Here is an 18316-nt window from a genome sequence, read left to right on the forward strand (position 1 = left end):
GCTCCAGCGACTGGCCCTCATATGACCACGTCCAAAGCCGGAGGACGTGGCCTCCCATCCTTGTCTTCCCGGAAACCCTGTCCCCTGGCTGACTTTCTTCACGTCCCATTGGCTGAAATGGAGCCAGCCGATCCCTGTCAAGGTGACGGTAATCCTGATTGACTTCCCTTAATCAAGAGTCAGTCTCTGGGGTTGAGAGAGGACCCCGCCTCTCATGAAGTCCATGGTTGGACCCCAGATTCTGCACAAAATAGGGTTCCTTTTTTAAGAAGATTTATTTATTTATTTTAGAGAGAGAAAGCACACAAGCAGGGGGAGGGGCAGAAGGAGAGGGAGAGAATCTCAAGCAGGCTCTGACTCCCCACTGAGCACAGCGACTGGGGCCTCCATCTCACCACCCCGAGGTCATGACCTGAGCTGAAATCAACGGTTGGCCGCTTCCCTGACTGAGCCACCCCGGCTGTGTGGCCAGGGCTGGGACCACGCAGAAGGCACGACGGCCAGTTCCATGGATGCTTCCAGAAGCAGCAGTGGAGGAGGTGTGGTTTTAACCCTCTGACCTGGAGTGCTTCCTCTTGGCAAAGTCAGGTGGCAAAGGAGCCTGGGAAATGCGGTTTTCCAACTCGCAGCCGTCAGCAGGACAGGCTGTGGAAAGGAGGGGCCGCAGGCGAGGAACAATGACACTGGCCCGGTCCCTTCCCCTCTCTCAGGCCCGGTTTCCTCATCTGTAACATGGGAGTAGTGATTGTTCCTGAAAAAGTGAATGTATCTGGATAGCGTTTAGCAGGTAATACGCTTTCAGTGGGTGGCGGTCATGAGGCTGCTTCTTGTCTTAGTCAGCTCGGGCAGCCATAAGCACACACCACGGACTCGGTGACTTACACTCCAGACATTTTCTCACAACTCTGGAGGTTGCGAGTGTGAGGTCAAGGTGCCAGTGTGGTTGGGTTCTGGTGAGGACCCTCCTCCTGGTTTCCGGGTGGACGCCTTCTCTCTGTGTCCTCACGTGGCAGAGACAGGGCCCTCCTTCTGGTCTCTTCCCCTTTCGCGTAAGGACACGAATCCCATCCCACAGCCTCGCATTCCTACCCCTTCTGCATGATCTCTCAGAGGCCCCACTTCCAAATACCATCACGCTGAGGGGCCGGGGCTTTCACCTCTGAATTTTGGGGCCAAACATTCACTTCCTGACACTGCTGAGAGAGAAAAGGGAAGGACGTTCGATTTGTGGTAAGCGCCCTGTCGCTGTTTCCGATCATTTATCTGATTTAATGCCCTGTGCATAGGCATTAGAGACCGTCATTTTGCAGATGAGGAACAGGGACCTCTGAGGGTCCCCCTCAAGGTCACACGTCACGTAGCTGGACGCATCTGTGGCTGCTGAGTCAGGATTCCTGTGGACCGAGGGGTCACCGGGCCCAGTGTTGAAGGATGGGCATGTCCTTGTAAAGACTCTCCACACAGAGTCCGTGAGCCTCACCCACAGTGCACCTGCCGTGCGAGTGGGAAATACACTGTTGTTGTGATAAAGCCACCAAGACGTCGGGCTGTTTGTTCCTGCCGTGACATCACATGGCCCATCCTGACTAGTACAGAGACCACAGAGGGAAGAGAAGGCAGATATGGGGGGCAGAGCTGCGTATCTCAAGACTGCTGCCCTAGACGGGGTCGTGGTTAAGATCTCTGGACTCAGACCCGGGTTTGCAGTGTGGCTTCACAAGTGATCCGTTGTGTGGCCTGGAAAAGTCTCGGAACGTCTCTGAGCCCTGCGTTCCCATTGGGAAGAGGGAGGTAGTAATAGTTTGACCTCCCGTTACTGTCAGGTGTGCCAAGCATAAGGCTTGGCACGTCCTCAACTTTCAACGGATGGACGCTGTCCCCTGCTGGGGTGTTAATCACCACAACAGCTGTACTGTTTATGATTGTGTGACAGGGACAATGGAGACTGCCGGAGAAAGTGCTAGGAAGTGGCAGCCATGGGATTTGAACCCACATCTGCCTGATTCTGGAGGATAAATTTTGCCCCCCGTTAAACACTGAGGAAACATCAGGATGCACACAAGAGTAGAGAAGATAGTATAATGAACCTTCAGGTATCTATCCCCTCTCTATGGCCCCCGCGTCAAAAGTTACCCACATTCTGCCAATTATATCCCCTTTCCCGTCCCCTTCTCCTTCCCTCCCTCCCCCCTCTCCTCCATATCTTCCTCTCTTCTTCTTTTCCTCTCTCCATCTGTCTTCTCTTCCGTCCGCCCTCCCCCCTTCCCTTCCTACTCCTACCCCCTCCTCTCTTCCTTCCTCTTTGTGCCAAGAAGTTTTCAAACAAATCCCAGACATCGCGTTTTCCCCAGAAATACCTCATCGTGCGTCAGAGCGTGCACACATAACCTCTGCATTACGTGTCCTTCCTGGGAGGGAGGACAGACTAAGATAAAGCAGCTGAGAGCTTCCCTGACCTGCTCCCATCCCTGTCCATTAGCAAAAGGCCCTGGATGTCCCGGCCTTTAGGGGAGATCTCCCCTCACTGCTGGGGCTGTGGTCTTCTTCTCAAGTCCTCATAGAAAAATCATATCAGCACTGCGTACCTTGATACGTAGCTGGGATTCACACCAAAGAGAGAGACGGTGGTTAAGAGTGTGGACTCTGGGGGCACCTGGGTGGCTCAGTCGGTTAAGCGTCTGACTCTTGATTTCAGCTCAGGTTATGATCTCAGGATCGTGAGATCGAGCCCCACATTGGGCTCCACACTGAGAGTGGAGCCTGCTTGAGATTCTCTCTCTCCCCCTCTCCCTCTGGTCCTCCCTGCTCTCTCTTTCTCAAACAAACAAACAAACAAACAAACAAAGAGTGAGGACTGTGGTACCAGTCTGTCGGGGTTCAAGTGCCAGCTTTGCCAGTTACTAGTTTTGTGACCTTGGTGAGGACCATATGTGCACAGTAATCAGAGTTCAACACAAGTAAATAAAAGCCTTTAACTACTATGGTTGGGGAGGGGGAGCACCCTTTGGGTCACACGGCCAGATGTGTGTTGGACTCCCAAAGCCCCTTTCTTTCTCCTACCAGCTATGGCCTCCTGTCTGCCTGGCTGGATGCCTGCCTTAAGGTGGGGTGCAGAGGAGCCTGGGGTGGCGAGGAAGGAAAGAGATGTTTCTGTGAGATTGGAGGCCCAGGGGATGGGGCCAGGATATGATCCACGTCGGCTGAGCTGGGAGCCCACGGAGGTGCTCAGGAAATGCTTGCAGGCAGAAACAGCCATCTGGTGACCGTGACCCTGGAGTCTGCAGGGGTGTGTGTGTGGAAGGGTGGAGGGGTGAGGGGTGGGGGTGGGGTGACGGGATACTGGGAGTCTAGCCTGCGCAGAGGGTTTAATTTTATTGTACATTCCTAAATTTCTTTAAGGGCACCAATGTGAGTACGTTATTCAGTTCTTAAAAATTTATTACAAATGACTTAAAACACACAAAAACAAAGAGTAAGCAGTGTCTCTCACCGCTCAGCTGACAGGAAGCATCAAAACAGCTGCAATCCCCAGTGGCCCCTTCCCTGACCACTGCCTTTCCTCCTCCTCTCCGGAGATAAGTGCTACCCCGAGCACCATACTTGTAATTTTGCTACAAATATACATGCTTTGAATTTTCCCCCTTTTCCTTTTCCCTTCTCTCCGTCTTTCCTCCCCATAGACTCTCCCCGGGGACCTCCCCCTCCCAGGGATTTCAAGTTAACAGCCTCCCGGAGCTCCTCCTGTTATTCCCCAAAGTCAAATAATCCCATATAGACATTTGATGCATAAATACGTGTAGATACAAACATACGCATGCGCTGATATCCGTATACGAGTAGACACTTACACACTTACACACATACATATGTATATTGGTATGTAAGGGTGTTTTGGTCTTTAGTAGGATATTAGCCACAGCTCTCCTCTGCATCTTGCTTTGCTCTCTTAACAGCACGTCATGGAAATTCTCCAAGTCTTTTGATTCGTCTTTTTCAGTGGCTGGATAGTAAGGTCTTCACGGCGCATGGAGTGGATGTACCAACATTTATTCAGTCGCGGTCCTACTGAAGGAATCCCTGGTTCCCTTTCTGCCTCTCCCCACTGTCGGAGTCAGTGGTAAACATCCTGTCGACAGCAGTGTTTGTGTTTCTATATGTCTTTAGGAAATATCTGATTTATTTTAAGAGTTTGGATGACATATGCCTTTAATGCATTGAAAGACAATTCTAAAATGTGTAATGACATGGAATCAGGGCACGTGGGGGGCTCAGATGGTTAAGCGTCTGCCTTGGGCTCAGGTCACGATCCCAGGGTCCTGGGATGGAGCCACGCGTTGGGCTCCCTGCTCAGGGGGGAGCCTGCTTCTGTCTCTCCCTCTGCTGCTCCTCTTGCTTGTGCTCTCTCTCTTGTTCTCTCTCTCTCAAATAAATGAGTAAACAAAAGAAAAAAAAAGAAGGGGAATTGAAAGTTAAAAATGAAAAGACACAGTGAATCGGGGTGGGGGTGAGTGGGGTGGTTCAAGGAGCAGCTTCCCCTGCCTTCCCTGGTATCATGGTGTCACGTTTACCCAGATGAGGCCCCCTGGACATCCCTTCCCCCCACAGACTCCAGGAAGCAGTCAATTAAATTACTTCAGCCCTTGAACATCTATGGGATAGATTTTCAGGAGAAGGGATATGGGTTGAAAGGAACGTTTGCTTTTAATTCACTAATAGGTGATGCCAGCTTGGCCTCAAGTGTTTCTTCTTTAGCCTGACCTTCTCGTGGGGGCACCGGACTATGTCTCTGCAAACAGACCTTGACTTCCCAGCCCTTCCTCTTTGCCTACCATCTTCAGGAAACAGACCTGCCCTGTCCCCCTGACACTTCTCAGCAACATCTTGGGGTTCTGACCACTGCCATGCAGAGCCATATTGAAGCCTGATGAAAAAGGCCCTGTATACATACTTTGGCTTCTTTTTTAATGGTTATTTTTTCCCCCACAACACTAAAGTAGTTGAAAAAAATATTAAAAAAATATGAGGGGCATATTAAAATACACATCATTTTTAAAGTATTTTATTTATACCAAGAAAGAATTTAACATAATTTTATTTCAGTGTAAGTCAATTAATATTTATTTAACATCATCATCTGGCCAAGAGAAACTGTCAAGCATGAAAATTCTCTTGACCGAAAGCGAGATAAAGGGTGCCTGGGTGACTCAGTTAAGTGTCCAACTCTTGGTTTCAGCTCAGGTCATGACCTCAGGGTCGTGAGATGGGGCCCCGTGTCAGGCTCCATGCTCAGTGCAGAGTCTTCTTGGGATTCCTTCCCTCTTCCTCTCCCTCCTCCTCTGCTCCCTCCCCCCACTCCTGTGCACACATGCATGGGCTCTCTCTCTCTCTCTCAAAAAGAATTCTAAAGCAAAATGTGATAAGCCAAGATGCAGATTTAAAAATATATATTATTGTTGAGTTTGCTTTCATCAAAGCCAGGGGTACACTTTTTTCCTTTTGCTTCAGGCACCAACATGGCTCTGAATGGTGCTGGCCTTTATTTAAAATTTTGGGGTCTACTTCACTGAAATGTCATGGATTTTTGCATTAATTTTTATTTTTTAAAAAAGCATTACATTACAATATCATTTGTCTTGATAACTGAGTTTTTTGGCACCCCCTTAAATTGTACACCCAAGACCAGTGTCTCACTTTTTGGCCATAGTCCTGGCCCTGGTTCTAACCAAACTGTGTCACTTAGTGCAGAAAGATCCCTGCCTCATCCCTGTGCCCCTCTCATGACCCTTTCCAAAAGGCCCTCGATGCTCTCCCAGGTAACAGGTGTATAGGTCCTCACTGCAGTCTATCACGAGATCTGGGCCCTGATTGCCTCTCAGACCTCATCTCCTAGACCTCTCTCCTCGGTCACTCTGCTCCAAACACATCAGCCACTGTGATCCTCCCCCAGACACATGAGACTCAGTTCTGCCTTAGGACCTTTGCACATCCATGCCCTCTGTCTGGAATGCTCTTCCCCCTGATGTCCACATGGCTTGTGTCCTTACTTCATTCAGACCTCAGCTCAAATAGAATGTCACTTTCTCAGGCCTTCCTGCACCACTCTATCAAAAATAGAACACTTCCCCCCCCAAGTCACTTGGCTATTTAGTGGCCTAAAACAATGCTTTATTTCCCACAAGTCTGTCCCACAAGTGGGAAATTCTAAGCTCAGCTGGTTCTTCCACTCCCATGTGGTAGCAGCTGGGGTGGTTCTTGTGGCTGTGTTTAGCTGGAAGTCAGTGGGGGCCTGAACGTTCTGGGTGGCTTCTGTCTCTCCATGGGGTCTGTCCAGCTAGGTAGCAGGACTTCTCCTTGGTAGCTCAGATTCTGAGAAAGAGACAGCGGACTGCCACCTCTTACACCTGAGCTTGGAAGTCCCAGAAAGTCCTTTCAGGAACATATCGTTGATCAGAGCAAGTCACAAGGCCAGCCCAGGTTCAAAGGGAGAGGGCAGAGACTTCCGCTCTTGGTGGGAAGGGTGATGTGTGCCTGCAGAGATGGGAGAAATGGTTGGCGGCCACAGTTGCAGGCAGCCTACCAGCCTTCTCCTTGCTTTCTTGTTTATTGTTTTTCTTCCATGTGATACTACCTTATTTTTTATTATTATCTTTATCTTTCAAAAAATAGAAGCCCCACGAGGGTAGGGGCCGACTGTGTGTCAGCGCCTACAACTATGTCTAGCCAGTGCATATTGGAATGAATGAATGAATGAATGAATGAATGAGTCCTTAGGGACTAACTTCCAGTTTCCTCTGGATTATGGCGAATGGAGACAAGGTGAAGACCACATGAGTGGATGTTCCTAGGGAAGTGCTTCAGGCTTTTGAGGAGACATGGAGTCCTTGGCTGGGTCAGGCATCCCCTTGGCTCTCACACTTGTCTGGGGACTCTATCCCTACTTTACCCCCGTGGGTTGTCACTGTCAGGGGAGAGTTCTGTGTCCCTCACTGGACTCTTGGGAGTCCTATGCTGGGTCCTTGGCGCACAATGAGCATAGGCTGCGGAAACTGCCGCCTGTAGGAAAGGGTTGTCTCTGTCATTGCTGTTCCAGCCTGGCAGACACAGAGTGGACACTTGGGAATCACCTTCATTGATTCGAAGATGCGCTCCCCCTGCCCCCACATTTTAGCAATTCTGAAATCAGTAAGAGTCACAGCTGATGGCAACTTTACAATCACTGTCAGCCGGGCAGCCATTGCGACGTCGCTGTTGCTGCCTGGATGTGGTCATGGATGTGCTCCTGATGGCACAGAGGACGTGGAGGGTGGGAAAGCCGGGAAGTCCACGGCTCAGAGGCAGAAGCGATTCCACAGAGTCAGACTCTGTGGTTAGGAACAGCTTAGCCAATTTATTTCCCTTGTATTTTCCCAGTTAGATACACACACAAAGTGATAGACGATAAAAAAAAAAAATCTGTATTTTCTATGTACGTCTACAAAGAGTAAGTGTAAAATAAAAATTTTAAGTGATAAGGAAACGTCGTGTCATACTTGCATTGCCAGCAATTTGTCCCCTTGTTAGGGGGATGGGAATGATGCAGCTGACAACCAGTGGCACCTTTGATCTGATTATACAGGGAACCCGCGGAAAGAATGAATGAATAAAGGTGTTCATCTCATTTGTCTCTGTCTCCCTCTCGAATCCAGTCTCAGCTCCTGGGTTTTATGGCTGTCTGGGGATGACAGGTGGGAGAACAGATTTCTAGTCCCAGTAAATGAGCTACCCTCATCTGACGGGCTTCTCACAGCACCTGACACATTGTAAACACCCAGTAAGTGGGTGCTCTGCCTCGTGCGTGGCCGTGTCAGTCGCCCCCAGCCGCCTGTGAGGTCTGTAAGGGCAGGGATGAGTGCGATTCACACCTCCGGACCAGTGCAGGGACTGGCCTAGGGCCAGGGCTAAGCAAATGTCTGTGGAGTGACCAAGTAACTGAATTACTGGGTGAATGAGAGCTCTCTGTCAACTCAGGGTCTTTGCACGGGCTGGTCCCATGGCCTGGACTGCAACTCCCTAGCAGTGCATCAGGCTCACAGATCTCAGCTCAGGTGCCCTCTCTTCCAGGAAGACCCCCAGGCTGGGTCAGGTGCCCCCTTGGCGTTCCCACAGCCCTCTGGAGTCCTCCATCCCATCCTGGGTTGTCACTGTCTGCGGATGGATGGGACTCCTGCATGGGACAGAGCCCAGGGCTGTTGTGGTCATTGCCGCTCAGGATGGGGCCTGGAGAGGTGCTGAATGTGTGATGAATGAAAAGGGAAGAGAAGGCTTGGCAGACAGGGCAGGGCGCAGCCTCTCCCCGGCGGGTGCCCTCAGGAGCTGGCAGAGGTGCCCCTGGCAGCATGCCAGCCTGCACAGGGTGCCCGGCCGCTGTCTTGGCCCTCAGTCACCCCGGGGTTGGGACCATCTTCTTTCCTTCCGACCTGGAGCCCCCGAGGGCAGAGCCTGGGTCTGAGGCACTTCTGGGGGCGCTGGCTCGTGGCTGACTGGGCAGTGGGGATCAGGAGCGGGGGCCGAATGAACGAGGCTGTGAAGGGGGAGGTGGGCTCCAGGAGCCACGGCCCGCGTGCGTTGTCTTCGCGGAGTCTCTCCTGGGCTGCAGGTCTGCGTGCCTGAATGTGCGTGGGCTGCTCACCGGCCTGATTTCTGCTTTTCTGTAGTAACCGTATTGGACGGTCTGGGTCTCTACTTTCCCTCTTGGGCCGGGTGTGCATGTCTGTGAATTTAGGGGAGGGGTCCAGGTCTGTGTGTTTGGGATCTGGAAACCGCTGCAAACGTCTTTTAATCTCTTGGCCTTCAGCTCCTTCCCTGCGTCTCTGTCTCCGCCCTTCAGTCCCATCTCTCTAGCTCCGTATCTTCTTCCCCTCCGTAACCCCCTCCGTAACCCCCTCCGTAACCCCCTCCATAACCCCCTCCGTAACCCCCTCCGTAACCCCCTCCGTAAGCTGAGCCTCTGACCAGTCTTTCCCAGGTTCTCTCTAAGGTGGTTTCTCGCCCACTCTGTCTTCCTGCTGGGCTCTCCCTCTGCTCTTTTTTCTTGGGGAGTCTCTTTCCCCCCCCCAACTCTCCCTTGTCTTGGGGGGCCTTTGCCTCAGCCTCTCTTCTCACTCACATGGCTGCCTACTTCCGCCTTCCCATCTGTCACAGTGCTGCCACCTTCAGTGGTCGTGAGGCGGCAGAGCAGGCCAAGAGACAGAGGGGACCGACGTGTTACACCAGACCGGGCACTGAGCTGGGATTTGGATGGGAGGCTGGGCAGAGAGGAGGTTAAGGTTCTGGGCAAGGAGAGGCCTGGACACCAGATACCGAAATGGGCTGTGGTGCTGTCGCGTGGGCGCCAGGCCTGGCTGGGCAGAGGCGTGCTGAAGGTGACCTTGTGGGTGGTTTCAGACCTGGCCTCTCCCCCCAGCCAGCCCCCATGCAGCCAAATCAGCACCCTCGGAGCTCGTCGCGGGGGGTAGGTGAGTAGATGGTGGGGGAAGGAAACATGAACGCCTTGTTTGCAAAACAGTCGCCTGGAAGGAGGAGAAATAGAGGGTGGGTGGTGAGCAGGGTCAGGCCCTTGGATGCCAGGCTTCGGAGCTGGGACTATGTCCTGGGGGTGACAGAGACCACAGATGGGTTGTGAACATCTTGGCGTTACAAAGATCTCTCTGGGTCCCTTGTGGGGGGACTGAGGGCCCAGCGGGACTGAGAGGGGGGCCCCAGGAGCAGCTGGGGGATGGGGTCCCTGCCCCACTGTGGGACCCCGCCCCCTGACATCACTGTCACATTATTGTGCTAGGGTGGGCTGACCAATAAGCTGCGGCTTGCTGTTATAATGGGTCCTAGCAACGGGTCTGACCTTGGGCTAACAGGAGAGGAGACCCCACCAGCGGGCAAAGTGTGAGGCGAGAGGGAGAGCCTGCAGGGCAGGTGAGTCCCCTGATGGCAGGACTGTCTGGCTGGGCTCTGTGGGTGAAGGGAGGCAGGGGCTTCCAGGACCAACCCTAGCTCCCTCAGCCCTAATCGCACCCCAGGGGCCACTGACCTGCCTGGCCCTGGCTGCTGGAACCTGCCACAGCACCCGCTCTCCTCTCCCTGGACCATATCCTTACACGGCTTAGGGGGACAGGGTGCAGACAGAGTGGGCATAGCAGGGGAGAAATGCCTCCCCCCGGGATGGGGGATCAGACCTGGCAGGAACAATGTAATAAGGACAACTTTCTGTGGGGCATGGACAGGGACAGCCCAAGGACAAGGAGGGAGGCAAAGACATGTAGCTGAACAGAGAGCTTCAGAGGGATGAGGGAGCCCAGGGACGTGGGTTTGAGTCCTGGCTGGGCCTCCGCGCAGGGACGTCACTGGTGTAGTCCGAGCCTCGGTCCCTCTCTGTCTGATGGGGACAGTGGTCCCTCGTTTGAGCTTAGTTTAGCAAACAGGGCGGGTCTGGGTGTTTAAGGAGAAGGGCTCCCATGGCTGGCATGCCCTCATGCCGGGCTCCTTCCTCCAGCTGAACCCCAGCACGCTGGCCTAGGGAGAGACGGGCAGGCTCACGATCGTCACAGGCCTCCCTTGCCCTGTGGGGCAGCAAGGTTGCCTTCCGCGGTGCACTCAGAGAGGGCAGGGGACGGCCTGAAGTCACACAGCAAGGAATGTGATCAGGATACTAATGCTGGGGCTGCTAACACAGACCACCTGCTGCGGGCCGTGCACTATCTCAAACGCTGCATCTGTATCAACTCACTTAATTCTCAACTATTACCCGTAGTTACTGGCCTCATCTTACACATGAGGGGAATGAGGCGGAGACTTGCAAGTCGCTCGCCTCGATCACTCAGCGCGTATGTGGGGGAGCCAGGACTTGACCCTGGGTTTGGCTCCAGGGTCTGGGTCCCCTTCATCACCCCTTCCCCCTGCTCCCCACAGCAGCAGCAGCGGGCGCATAGCGTGCTCTGCCTGGGCCCAGGTGCTGGGCTTAAGCCCTTTCCTCGGCAGGCCTGGCTACACCATTTGTGGGGCCCGGTGCAAAATGAAAACACAGGGCCCTGGTTCAAATACTATTAAGAATTTCAGTCGGTGTCAGCAGAGCGTGAAGCCCAGAGCTGAGCCTTCCAAGCCTGGGGCCCTGTGTGGGTGCATGGGTCACAAGCTGCCATCGAACCATTCCCGCTCTTAGGTTACCCCGAAGACTCCTGAGCACCTCAGGAGGCAGGTCAGTCACTATGCCCTTTACACAGAGGAACAGGCTCAGAGAGGTACCGCCCTCTGGCCCAGGTCACACAGCAAGTCAGTGGCAGGGATGGGATGTGAGCCTGGGCCTGTAAGACTCCAAAGCCCCCTAGCTCGTGTCAGATACGTACCTGGGTGTTTTGAGAAGGGGCGGGCTGGAGGGACTTCCCTTTTATCCATAGTGTCTCTCTCTTCCTGCCCCGCGCCAAGGCCCAGGAGAAGTGAACGGCTCCCTTCTACCCCCGCAGACGCTGAGGACCACCCGTCCCGTGACTCTCCCCAGCCCCCGCGCCCTCTGAACCACTGGTCACCATGGCTACTTCGAAGTTGCCAGCAGTGCCCGGGGAGGAGGAGACCACCATCCTCATGGCCAAGGAAGAGCTGGAGGCCCTGCGCACTGCCTTCGAGTCAGGCGACCTCCCCCAGGCGGCCTCTCGCCTCCGGGAGCTGCTGGCCTCCTCCGAGAGCATCCGCCTGGAGGTGGGTGTCACAGGGGAGTCGGGCGCCGGCAAGTCCTCCCTCATCAACGCCCTCCGTGGCCTGGGGGCCGAGGACCCCGGTGCGGCCCTCACGGGCGTCGTCGAAACCACGATGCAGCCCTCGCCCTACCCGCACCCCCAGTTTCCTGACGTGACCCTGTGGGACCTGCCAGGGGCCGGGTCTCCGGGCTGCCCAGCCGATAAGTACCTGAAGCAGGTGGACTTCGGCCGCTACGACTTCTTCCTGCTGGTCTCCCCCCGCCGCTGCGGGGCCGTGGAGACCCGCCTGGCCTCGGAGATCCTGCGCCAGGGCAAGAAGTTCTATTTCGTGCGCACCAAGGTGGATGAGGACCTGGCAGCCACGCGCACCCAGCGGCCCTCGGGCTTCAGCGAGGCAGCCGTCCTGCAGGAGATCCGCGACCACTGTGCCGAGCGGCTGCGGGTGGCCGGCATGAGCGACCCCCGCATCTTCCTCGTGTCCAACCTGTCGCCGGCCCGCTACGACTTCCCGCTGCTCATGTCCACCTGGGAGCACGACCTGCCCGCCCACCGGCGCCACGCCGGCCTGCTCTCGCTGCCCGATATCTCGCTGGAGGCGCTGCAGAAGAAGAAGGACATGCTGCAGGAGCAGGTGCTCAAGACGGCCCTGGTGTCGGGCGTCATCCAGGCCCTGCCCGTGCCGGGGCTGGCGGCCGCCTACGACGATGCCCTGCTCATCCGCTCCCTGCGCGGCTACCACCGCAGCTTTGGCCTGGATGAAGACTCGCTGGCCAAGCTGGCCGAGCAGGTGGGCAAGCAGGCGGGGGACCTGCGCTCCGTCATCCGGTCCCCGCTGGCCAACGAGGTGTCGCCGGAAACCGTCCTGCGGCTCTACTCGCAGTCATCGGATGGTGCCATGCGGGTGGCCCGCGCCTTTGAGAAGGGCATCCCCGTGTTCGGCACCCTGGTGGCCGGCGGCATCAGCTTTGGCACCGTCTACACCATGCTCCAGGGCTGCCTCAATGAGATGGCCGAGGACGCCCAGCGGGTCCGCATCAAGGCCCTGGAGGAGGACGAGCCGCAGTCTGAGGTCAGCCTGGAGGCGGCCGGTGACAATGGTGTGGAGAAGCGGGGCTCCGGGGAGGGAGGCTGCGAGGAGGCACCGCTCTCGGCCCGCCGGAAGCTCGGCCTCCTGCTCAAGTATATTCTCGACAGCTGGAAGAAGAGAGACCTGTCCGAAGAGAAATGAACGTGCGGCCCCCACCCCTGCCTCACCCACAAACCAAGCCTTACCAGAACCAGCTAAACAAAGCCAGTGTAGTGACAATGTGTGCTGCGTTGCTGAGCGAGCCGAGCCTGCCGTCTTGGCGGGGCGGGGGAGGGCGGGACGGGGAGCGGCGGGTGGGGGGGGCATCTGAGGAGGCCTGTGGGCCCGAGTCCCCCACTGAACCGGGATGGGACTTGCTCTGAGTGGGGAGAGCTTCAGGGTATTGATGGCGGGCCAAGGGTGCCTTGGGGGGCTCTCTCTCCCTGGTCCCCTGGTAGCCAAGGGAGACTTGTGGGGCCACAGGACAGCCCGGCCTGGATCCAAGATAGGAGTCAACTGCCAAACTGGGCGGGTAACTTAGTGGAGATTGGGGTTGGTTATGGTACTTATTTTTGCTGCCCTCTCAGGTCCCTTCCTGGCAGCCCAGGGTCCCACAGGCCACCTCTGGAGGGGGGAGGGGCAGCCAATTGGTGCCCAGGATCGGCACAATGGTGCCTAGCAACCGGTTAAACAGGGTGGGGGACGCGGGACCTCCTGGCCAGCCCTGCTGCCAGCGAGCGATGGTCAGTGTGGGGGGCCAGGGAAGGGGAGGCCCGAGGGCTTTGGGCTGGCCTCCGCGTGGAGCCTGGGGTGGCGGGGAGGCCGGTGGGCTCTTTCTCCACACACCAAAGGAGAGAGGGGGCAGAAGGCGAATCCCGCCACCTAGAACACGTCCTTTTGGAGAGCGAGCAGATGTTTGTGCGGGAATGTGCGCGTCTGTGATTGGGAGAAGCATGGGTAAATGTCTGGGATTTTGATGCCGTGGGTCTGAGGTGGTGAGCAGTCTACTGACTGGGCTTTCACCTGCTGTGTCCGCATGTCTCTGTGGGTGCGAGAATGCTGGGGTGGTACTGAAGGCCATGGAGCCGAGCCAGGGCGATGGGGGTGGGACTCCTGAGAGCTGCATGTGGCTGCAGGTGTCACTGGGCGTGGGCAACACGGGGTGAGGGGATCTGTGTCTGTGAAGCCAAACCCCGGGCACTCCCTCTTGCTCTGTCCTTGGCTCTCTGGTGGGAATGCAGAAGTGAACCTGACCCCCTCCTCGCTCGAGCCTGACCTCACATGCCAAGTCAAGGGTCACATACATTTAAAAGATTAAAAAACTATCTGATTAGGGTCTTTGGACAGGACAGGGGCTGCCCCCAGGGCTTCTGTGGGCTTGCACAGGGGCTCAGGGAAGGGTTGGATTTAGGTGCAGAGAAAGGTGAGTTTCCAGGAACTCACAAGAAGGCTCTGGAAGCTGTGTACAAGGCCAGTGGTGGAGCAGGGACTGCAGGGAAGGGGAGGCGGCCTCACCCCTAGGTGCTCACAAATACCGCCTATGGATATTCCCAGATCTGGGGGGTGGTTCTAGCCTCATCTGGGGGCCTCAGACGGCCTTGAACCTAGGAAACAGTTCCAGACAAAGAGGGGCTGCTTTCAGCTGGAGGATTAAAGGGGGTGCCAGTCCTCTCTGCCGAAGAGCTCTGTGCTTTGCAACAGGATTCTCTTTTTGGAAGGCCTTCCCATTGGCTCTGTCAGGACTACTTTTGGGTTCACGTGGACCTTTCTGCACCAAAGAGGGTGGGGGATAATGGTAGGGAAATCCCAGACCCCCAGATACGAGGACGGGATGGTCCACTCCAAATGTGTTCTCAAAAACCCAGCCCACATCTCTGTACCTTCGCACCCTCGGACATCATCCAAAACACAGGACCCATGGCTAGGATGGAACGGTCAGGCATGAATAGTGACGTTCCCCACACACTGCCTAAGGTTCCGACCAACTGGTCGCCCTGTCCTGTCCTTTCTGCCTGCATCTCTCCCTTTCCCATCCCCCATCTCCACCCCATCAGCCCCTGTTCCAGCACAGGCCTCACCCTCTACACCAGCTCCTGCCCCTGCCCCTTGCCTCATCTCCCAGGCTCTAGTGTATTCCCCAAAGGCCAAAGGGGGCTCCTTCAACATCCACCACGCACCTCTCCCTTCCCTGCTCAAAACCCTTCCACGGCTACCCACAGAGAAAGCTCAAGCTCCGCCTGATGCTCCAAGCCCTTCCCAAGCTGGCCTCATCAGCAGAAAGACCCTGAGGCTTCCTAAAACAGAGCTGGAGGGCCCTGGGGAGTCATCGCTCCATTTCACAGGTGAGCAACCGAACAGATGGGGGAAATAAAGGCTGCAGAGGGGACATGACCCACCGTGTCACCCAAGTCCCCGGCATGGCTGGGACTCGTTGCAGTCATGCATTCCGTGTCGGCGCTGGTGCCCCAGGCCATCGCACCCATGAGGACTCGGAGGCTCAGAGGCCGGGCGGGGCTTGTGGAGGTGCGCCTCCCGGTTCCCGGAGCAGACGTGGGTACTCGGAAGTCAGCAGCCGTGGCGGCAGTGTCTTCACAAGTGTACCAGGCCCGTCCCGTCGAGTCTCTCTCCCTGGTGCTGGAACTGCAGGGCCCAAACAGGTCCTGCCTGGCCCATGGCAGGTGCTCAGTGGCGCAAGGATGGGGTGGGGAGGTTGTGTGGCAAAAGGATCGGAGGGGGCTGGTCCGTGTCCTGGCTCTGGTGCAGGCTGGAAGACATTTAGTGAGCGACTCGGTTTCCTACTCTGTGCAATGGGGACTCAATGAAATGATGCTTGTGGTTGGAACAGTGGCTGGCCCCGAGTACACAGTGAGCCAACATCGACTGCTAGGAGCCATGATGATGGGCCAGCTCTTCATTACTGCCCTCTATTGCTGATCGCGGAGCCTGGCGCACAGTAGATGCCATACAAAGTTATTTAAGAATTTGAATTCTAGGGGCCCCTGGCTGGCTAGGGCAGTGGAACGTGCGACTCTTGATGTCAGGGTTGTGAGTTCAAGCCCCATGTTGGGTATGGAGGGTACTTAAAACTAACCCCCCCCCCAAAAAAAGAATTTGAATTCTATGATCCTAAGATCCAGTTTCTATTCCCAACAGTCCACGCACTAGCTGGGGGCCTTGGGCAACTGATTTCTCCTCTCACTGCCAATGTGGATAGTAAGGGAATCTCCCTTTCTGGCTGTTAGGAGGATTTTCTGAGATATTCCAGTAGGACAACCTGGCAGCGATGAATAAAAGTGAACCGAACCCAAGCATTTAGCACAGGGCCCAGCACATGGTCGCACTCTCAGTACGGTTGCTGGTGGTGCCTCGAATACTCGGGGCATGCTGAGGAGTGTAGAGAAGAGAGGGCGACTACTCCCCTGCCTGTCCTGTTGAAGGGCATCAATCCTGAAGACGGAGTCCTGGACGTCAGGGAGCCCATGGAGAGCAGAGTCTTTCAGTCAAGCCTCAGCCAGTCCCAGGTCCTGGATCTGTGGAAGGACACCAGCGCTCTGAAGGGAGCCTTCGAGGCGGGGGACCTGCCAGCAGCGGCCCCCAAGCTGCAGGCCACACTGCATTCGCTGGAGAATGCCAGGCTGGACATCGGCATCACCGGCGGCACGGGCTCAGGCAAGTCGACCTTTGTCAATGCCATCAGGGGGCTGGGAGACGAGGACCCCAAATCAGCCTACACGGGCGTGGTGGAAATGACGGTGGAGCCCACGCCATATGCACACCCTAAGTACCCCAACGTCGTCATCTGGGACCTGCCGGGCATTGGCGCGCCCGCCTTCCAGGCTGACAAATACCTCCAGCGGGTGTTGCCGGCCCGTTACGACTTCTTCATCATCATCACCTCGGAGAGCTTCACCGCCCACCATGCCCAGCTGGCCCGCGAGATCCTGCAGCAGGGCAAGCGCTTCTACCTCATCCGCTCCAAGGTGGATGTGGACATTGCCGCCTCCCGCAGCCGGCGCCCCAGCACCTTCTCAGAGGAGCGAGTGCTCGGCCAGATCCGGGATGACTGTTGGCGGCGGCTGGAGGGTGAGGTGCAGGCTCGGGGGTGGGGGTGGGGGTGGGCAGGTGGATTCTGGAGGGATCGCCTGCTCCTTCCCCTTCGTCTTCCAGCCGAGGCCCGCAAGGGGGAAAGGGTTTGTCCAATATCAGACTGTGGGGCTGAACTCGGGATGCTCACAGCTGCCATTCCTTTCCCGGGAGCTGGCGCTTCTCAGTCACAGGTGACAGAGACCAATCACCTGCATTAAGGAAACAGGACATGTGCTGGCTCGTGTATTTGCCAAGTTAGAGCAGTGCAAATGCCACGTGCCCACGGGATGCTGGCACCTGTGGCTGAGGCCAGCTAACATTTATTAAGGGATTACCACAGGCACCATTTTCATTCGCTCACTTCACCACCACAGCATCCCTAGGAGGGAGGGACAATTATCCCCTTGTTTGATTTGGTAACTTGCCCAAGGCCAAGCGGGTGGTAGGGAGCAAGGCTGGGGTGGGAACTCAGGCAGCCTGCCTCCGGGGCCGACACTCTCCAGCCTCGTGCTGTGCGCTCCTGGCAAGCGCTCGTGCCTCGGCAGCTGTCAGGACACCGCGGTCTGCTCCTGCGCCCAGACCGCGGGGTGCTCTTGTCTCCCGCAGCGGGGGGCCTGAAGGACCCCAAGGTCTTCCTGCTCTCCATGTTTGAGTTGGGCAAGTACGACTTCCACCTGCTGGAGGAGTTGATGGTGAGGGAACTCGAGAGCCACAAGCGGCACGCGCTTCTGCTGGCCATGCCCAACATCTCGAAGCCCATCCTAGAGAAGAAGGCCGCCTCGCTGCGGCAGCACATCTGGCTGGTGGCCGCGGTGGCCTGTGGCGTCAACCCGAGCCCCGTGCCAGGCGTACAGGATGTGGCGTGTGACCTGTACGTGCTCATCAACTCCCTGGAAGGCTACCGCCGCAGCTTCGGCCTGGACCAGGACTCCCTTGTCATGCTGGCGGGGCAGACGGGCCAACCCCTGCACAAGATCCTGGAGGCGGTCCAGGGCCTGAAGACCAAGGTAACCGAGGCACTGGTGGTGGAACTACTGGGCCAGGCCTCCAGGGATGCCTCTGCTTTCACCCAGGAGCTCCTCAACGTGCCCATCCTCGGCACCCTGGCCACCTGCGGCATCTCCTTCGCCACCAGCTACCACATGCTCCGCACGTCTCTGGACGAGGCGGTCAACGATGCCCAGCGAGTGCTGCTTCAGGCCTTCCTCGACAGCTCTGACCACAAGCTCCCAGAGAAACCCAATCAAGGATCCCAGCCCTGAACCTAGGCCGGCTGGAGGTAGCAGCAAAGGACTAGGATACCGGTTCTATTGTCCCCAGGCTGAGTGGTGTCAGGGGATGGAAAGAAACTCAAGCTCCAACTCTCCCAGACTAAGCCCGCGTGCTGTTTGTGCTTTTGAGTCCTGGATCTTATGCCCTCTCTGGCCATTGCCCCCACCTT

General features: G+C 56.3%; 2 protein-coding genes across 2 annotated transcripts; both read left to right on the forward strand.

Moving 5' to 3' along the window:
- The first annotated feature begins 11556 nt into the window (after window positions 1–11556).
- On the forward strand, window positions 11557–12951 carry IRGC (immunity related GTPase cinema). Its single transcript, XM_026481721.3, has one exon. The coding sequence runs from the start codon at window positions 11557–11559 to the stop codon at window positions 12949–12951; it is 1395 nt and encodes a 464-aa protein (XP_026337506.1).
- Window positions 12952–15228: 2277 nt separating this feature from the next.
- Window positions 15229–18137, forward strand: LOC113243244 (interferon-inducible GTPase 5-like). The gene is made up of 3 exons (XM_026481751.3): window positions 15229–15393; window positions 16227–16872; window positions 17482–18137. Exons 1-3 carry the CDS (start codon window positions 15229–15231, stop codon window positions 18135–18137), a joined length of 1467 nt encoding a protein of 488 aa, XP_026337536.1.
- The last annotated feature ends 179 nt before the right edge of the window (window positions 18138–18316 follow it).

The sequence above is a fragment of the Ursus arctos genome, unplaced genomic scaffold (genome assembly GCF_023065955.2).
Source record: "Ursus arctos isolate Adak ecotype North America unplaced genomic scaffold, UrsArc2.0 scaffold_19, whole genome shotgun sequence".
NCBI classification, from domain to species: domain Eukaryota; kingdom Metazoa; phylum Chordata; class Mammalia; order Carnivora; family Ursidae; genus Ursus; species Ursus arctos.

What these genes read in the sequence shown, in the direction of transcription:
- IRGC (XM_026481721.3), top strand. Translation starts at nt 11,557, where the DNA reads ATGGCTACTTCGAAGTTGCCAGCAGTGCCCGGGGAGGAGGAGACCACC.
- LOC113243244 (XM_026481751.3), top strand. Translation starts at nt 15,229, where the DNA reads ATGCATTCCGTGTCGGCGCTGGTGCCCCAGGCCATCGCACCCATGAGG. An exon ending in TGTCTTCACAAGTGTACCAG is followed by an intron (nt 15,394 to 16,226) that starts GCCCGTCCCGTC and finishes GTCCTGTTGAAG; the next exon opens with GGCATCAATCCTGAAGACGG. An exon ending in CTGTTGGCGGCGGCTGGAGG is followed by an intron (nt 16,873 to 17,481) that starts GTGAGGTGCAGG and finishes TGTCTCCCGCAG; the next exon opens with CGGGGGGCCTGAAGGACCCC.